The following is a 5973-nucleotide window of genomic DNA, read 5'->3' on the forward strand; positions in this document are numbered from 1 at the left end:
CATCTGTTGTCTTCTTCTTCTAACATGGACGGTCCAAAACATTTGGACTCTTTATTTGCAGATATTTAGCATTCCGGGGACTCGGGTTGTTTTATTTGGAAATATGTAAATAAAAGATTCATTAATGCTGGAGAAAATAATTTTATACGAACTGTTGAGACTTTACATGCATCCAACCGTTTTTTTACTAACCAAACTCAAATCAAAGTTCAAATCTCTCACATATTCTCTCTCCAGCTTAAAAAAAAAATCTGAAAAGTTCTGTTGATTCTGACCCAAAACATAAGTGTGGTTCTGGTTTAACTTCAGACAGGTATGTGTAAACGTCTGGCCAGTAGCAACAGTGCCAAATTTTGCTGGCGCTAATCCAACATGGTATTTAGCAGAAGCTAATGCTAAACACAGAGACTTTATTCAACATAAAGTTTACAAACAGCCAATAAATTAATAGTTAAGAATTAATTTACGGGAAACTGTGGTAAATGTTTTCAAAGTTAGCACTAAGCTAACAATTAGCTTTGGAAGAAGTCATGAGTTGAGAGCGTTGTTCTGTTTGATGGAACAGACTTTATTTCACTGGCAGCTTTTATAAACAATATATATCATGATATTTATCGGGTCGGTTCTCCACGGTGGAACCGGGCCGGGAATGGATCAGAAAAATATGTCGTCTCCTCTGAGCTCAAAGAAAAGCGGAAATATTTACAATGAAATCAGGACTGATCTGCTTTTAGTTCCCTTTATCTCCGCGCTTCAAACCCGGACCAGAACCATAACTCACTTCTACAAGTCAAACTGGTTCAAGAGAATTCAGCCGGGATTCCTCCAGGTTCTCCACGGTTCTGATCCGGAGCATCAGAACCAGCCAAATTAAACAGGATCTGCAGAACCCAGTCTGGTTCTAACCAGAACCAGGCCAGGTTCTGATCGGGGAACATCTGAACACTTTGGTCTTCCAGAGTCAAACTTAATACTGAATCGGGTTCTTGTGTCTTTGCTACAGTGGTTCTGGTCCAACTGAAACCAGCCAGGTCCAATCAGACCTCAGTGTGGAACCAGAACCTGAAATCGGATCAGGACTCTCCAGAATCCCACTTCGACTATTTTTTGGCTTAGAAAGCTTCTGTGAAGCAGAAGTTCTGGTCCAATTCTTCTGCGTCCCGCTTGGATCCAGCTACAGAACCAGTTCTTAATGGGTCCATCAAAACCGGTTCTTCTTCATGGGTCCATCAGAACCAGGATGGAGGGGAAATGTGCAAATAAGAGAAAACCACAGAAAGTCCAGTTAAAGCTACTGGTCGGTTCTATTCTGCTTCATACCCCATTCAGCTAATCAGAACCGTGTTCTATGAAGCAGATTGGACTCTGAGACGGAAACCGAACCAGAAATAAATCAGAACCAGCAAAAACAGGATCAAAACGGTTCTGCTGCTCCGGCTCGATTCTGTTCTTCACAGGAAAATAAAGAGAAACAGAGGTCCGCAGAACCGGACCGGTTCAGGCACAGCGATGGATGAAGTAGAAAACTGTACAACTGTCAAAGTGCAGAAGCTGGAAGCAGAAGAAGAACCGGACCTGGTTCTGGACAGACAGAACCTGGTCGGGTCAGGTAACCAGCGGCGCCACCTGCTGACCGCTGCAGCTCATAAACCATCAGGATGACGATGACGATGATGATGTGCAAATATCGCATGGTGTTGGGTATTCTGGTTCTGGGAGATCAGAACCGGTTATGGTTCTGAGTGGTGAGGCTCTACCAGACGTCCCCGTTGTCATGGGAACAGGAGGTCCAGCTCCAGCAGCCTGGATGGGGTCAAAGTTCACCTGGAGTCCAGAGCGGACAGAACTGAACCCTGTGAAGTTTGGTGGTGTGGTCATGGTTTGTCACCGGACCGGGTCACCAACAGAAGCAGGACCCAGACAGAATGGCCTAGTCAAAGTCTGGTTCGTTAGAGAACTGCGCAGGACCATCCGGGTTGGACCAGAACTCCTGGTGGAAACGGGACTGAGCAGAACGTCGTCATGGAAAAGGGGATTAATGCACCAGACCACAGAACCAGAACCACTTTCTATACAAGATTTATGATTAACACAGAGACCGGTTCTGACCCGGTTCTGACCCAGAACGGCTCTGGAGCTGAGACCGAGTCGCGTTCATCAGAACCTCAGAGTTCTGGTCCGGTGCCTCCAGACGGTGCAGGGTCAAAGGTCAGGAGCGGACCTGTTCTGGGTCAATCTGGGCCCTTACAGCGCCGTGGGGACGCGTTTCCTCCTGGGGACACGTCCAGCGCGCCCCCTGACCTCCGTCCCCAGATGGGCGGTGGAGCAGCCAGCAGGGGGAGCCGCTGAGCAAGTCTGCAGGAAGGGGCGGGGCTTACAGTGATGCTGGCAGTTGATTGGGCAGAAACCAGGTGGTGGCGATGCATTGGGGGTGGTGCTCTAGGGGTGCTGGTGAGGGGAGAAGGTGGGGGGAGGGGACAGGGTCAGTGGACGGGGCTGGGGGCTGACGCCCCCTACAGGCGGAGCGTCCACGGTTGTCTGGGAGACGCTGCGGAGGATGGAGAGGACGATGAGTTCAGGACTGACTGACCCCACCTGAGCGTCTGCGCTGAGCCTCACCTGACAGTGTAGCTGCTGCCGCGGTGAGCGGGGTCCGTCACCCCAGCAACAAACAGCTTCTTCGGTGGCCCGTCCGAATCGACACCACCTGAAAAACAGAAGCCAGTTAGCGAGCCGGCCCGGATTCTGGTCCTGGAGGCGTCCGAACCGGAATGGCACTACCTTTCCTCTTCAGGGGCGTCAGCAGTGGCCATCTTACGGCGGTGGTGGGTCTGGCGGCGGCGGCGGGTCTGTGGGTCAAACACAAAAAAAAAAAAAAAAATCAAAGCAGCGCCTCACACTGGAGATCCAGATGAAATCAGGTGGATCAGAACCTGAACCTCCGGGTCGGGCTGGGCGACGAGTTGGGTGTGACGCCACTGTCCTGAGATGGAAACCACTGCAGGACACACAAAGGGTCAGAGTGTAATCTGGATTATCAGACTCCGTTTAAACATTTGAACCCCTCAATACTTGTTAATCCTGATAATCTAAACCACATATGAATCCTAATCTGGATTTAGTTTCAGGGATGAAATCCAATAAATCTGCTTTAAATTGGGTCTAATCTGGATTCCTGAAGGTATTGAGGTATAACTCGATACCTTCAAACTGATGTAGGTTAGTCTGACTAATATGAGTTTATATTGATCAAAAATTTAATCCAGATTCTGCCGGAATCCGGCTGTTTAATCTAGATTAAATCCAAAGTCATCCAGAAAATTTGACCCTGCTATTTTTTAATCTAGATTGATTGAAAACTTTAGCAGGATTATTTTCATTGTCTGAACACTCAAAACTAGATTCAGTCTAAACTTTAAGATCCCACTAATCTAGTCTAAATTAATCTGATCTAGTCTAATCTAGATTAAATCCAGATGGGTTCAATCCTGTAATTTGATCAAACTGACGTGATGCTGTGACCTAGAACATGATCCCAGGTTAAAACATTGAATCGGTTTGAGTTTCTCTGAACAGAATCAATCTTCTCTAACCTGAAACCGGTTTACCTGATCTGGATTCAATGAAACGGAGAGTAAACCGGATCAAGACGGAACCCAGTGTAAACCCTTGAGCTTCTTCGGATAAAATGAGCAAACCACCTGACAGGAAACGGCTTCTACCTTCAAAATAAGAGTGGAGGAACTCACCGTGGAGGTGTGGTCCTGCCACAGGCTGCCTGGCGGCACTGGAACCAGACTGGAAGCACTGGGAAGCAGAAGCGGAGCAGCGGTGAGTCCCTGAAAGGTCAAAGGTCACGGCTTGCAGGCTGAGCGATACCTGAGTCTGTGGATGTTCCCTCGGAGCGTGGTCTCCATGTTCTCCTCCTGTTTCAAACACAAAGTTCAATTAGTCAGTCCCTCAGAGAGGATCATGGGAAACCCGGTAAACTTTGACTCTGACCCTGACTCACCGGCCTCTTGTGGTCCAGTCTGTCCCCGCTCAGGGAGAACGGAGACAAGGGGACGAACTGAGGGGGACACAGAGGACATTAGACTAGGAAACGTTCACTGCACCACAGAGGAAGATTGACTGGATTTAACCTCCTCTGGTTCTGCCTGCTGCCACCTAGTGGCTGCGTAACGTAGCGGCTCCAGGCGCTCTGGTCCCGTTCAGGTCCAAGCTTTCTGGCCTGACTGTTCAGAGGTGTTACCGTGGTTACCCACCTGTGAGGGGTTGATGGACACGCTGCTGCGCCGGTACCGAGCCGAACACACGGGGCTGAAGACGGTCATCCCGTCACTGAGAGACCCAGGAGACAAAAACAACATTTGTTCCCACAGCTGCTAAAACAAAAGTCATAATATTATTTTTAATATTTATTTTAATTTGCAGAAAGGAAAGAAAACCCGATTCATTTTAATTAATTGAGCTTCTTGGACAGAATAATCTGAAGTTTTTGCCGTTCTGGTCTGGTGTTTAAATCTGTTTTTATAAAAGCTAAAGATACAACATGAGGACTGATGGAGCAAATATCTAGACAAAATGTTTTTCATGTTCTCAACTTTTTCATTTATATAGTGCCAATTCACATCTTGAGGCACCTTACATTCAATCAGACAAACAGTCCAACTGATACTAGTTATCAAACAGTACAGTAAATTCAATTAATTATTTGAAGTAAAAGTTTCTAATTAAACCCAAGGGATTGAATCAAGTTGTCGACTTGAAGCATTCACTGCTGAACGATAATGTAAAATGAAATTTCTTTTTCATTTTCAGCAGCATGTTTATTTTTAATACGTTTATGGACTTAAAATAATTATGAAGCACAATGGAAAAGAAAACCATAAAAACCAAACATATTTAAAATCACCAATAATCTTATTTTATCCATCATAAAATATCACAACGAAAATCTGCTTTCCCATAAGACACATAAAATAGTGACTTTAAAATTAAAACATTTTATACTAAATTAGAGGTTGAAGTTTATAAAATTTAACGGGATTTGGTACTTCTTATGTGGATGCAGTACCACTCACCTGACATTGGTAATCATGGGGGCGCTGTTTGATCTACGTAGTGCCCCGCCTCCTGCGCCTGCGCATTGGTCTACTTCCATCCGTTCCATCCCTTGACGCGCAGGCCCAGAGGTGGCGGCGTGGTAAGCCGCCCTCCGACGCTCCTACGGCGGTTGAGGGCTGTACTGTAGCCCGGTGGAAGCCCGACCTGCAGGCCTCAGAGGCAGCAGAGTCAGAGCCGCCGCGTCAGCGGACACAACGCCGGAGCTTCGCCCGCTTTACCGCATTTTCCACCGCAAAAACCGTCCGGATCTGAACGGGGATGCGGACTGGAGCGACATTTATCCCCTCAGAACCGATCCAGCTGCTGTACAGTAGAAACGGAAAAACACCGAACCGAAGTAAAATATTTAAAAACGAAGGATTGGGTTCAGTTCCCGGATAAAGTTAACCTCCGACGGCCTGTTTGCTCCCCGTGGGGACTCTTTAAACCCGCTCGGGACTTTCGGGATTAGCTGTTCAGCTAACTTGTTTTTGCAGTAAAACCTCCAACCACAGACCCAAATTCTGTTAAACAGCTGTCCAAACCTGCCGAACGGGGACTGGTTCTCCAGAACACGGAGAGAAGGGTCTTCACATTTTCCTCAGACACGGAGTGGACCCGCCGAAGAGCCCAAAAAACAGAGAAAAATAACAGTTTGGAAGATTTTTACAACATATAGTCCTTCACCAAATACAGGTAGTTGTGGAAGTGGAGAAACAGCGCCGCTTTGTGGCTGCTGGCGGAACTGCAGCTGCGATAAGCATCAGGAGCTGCTGGCTTAGTTTTATGGCAAACAGTTTCTGTCCAAGTCCAGCTCTCTGTAAAGCAGGGCTGCCCAAAGTCGGTCGTGGAGGGCCGGCATCCTGC

At 47.2% G+C, this 5973-nt stretch overlaps 1 protein-coding gene across 1 annotated transcript; it reads right to left on the minus strand.

Moving 5' to 3' along the window:
* Window positions 1-1672: 1672 nt before the first annotated feature.
* Window positions 1673-5959, minus strand: LOC106957279 (protein FAM122A). Its single transcript, XM_015048552.1, has 9 exons — window positions 5085-5959; window positions 4266-4341; window positions 4013-4069; window positions 3880-3926; window positions 3750-3807; window positions 2934-2998; window positions 2782-2849; window positions 2620-2707; window positions 1673-2548 (listed from the first exon to the last, which is right to left on the minus strand). The coding sequence occupies exons 1-9, from the start codon at window positions 5171-5173 to the stop codon at window positions 2440-2442; spliced, it is 657 nt and encodes a 218-aa protein (XP_014904038.1). The 5' UTR covers window positions 5174-5959; the 3' UTR covers window positions 1673-2439.
* Between the last annotated feature and the right edge of the window lie 14 nt (window positions 5960-5973).

This window comes from Poecilia latipinna, unplaced genomic scaffold (genome assembly GCF_001443285.1).
Source record: "Poecilia latipinna isolate Pla-1442-1.1 unplaced genomic scaffold, P_latipinna-1.0 Scaffold891, whole genome shotgun sequence".
NCBI lineage: Eukaryota > Metazoa > Chordata > Actinopteri > Cyprinodontiformes > Poeciliidae > Poecilia > Poecilia latipinna.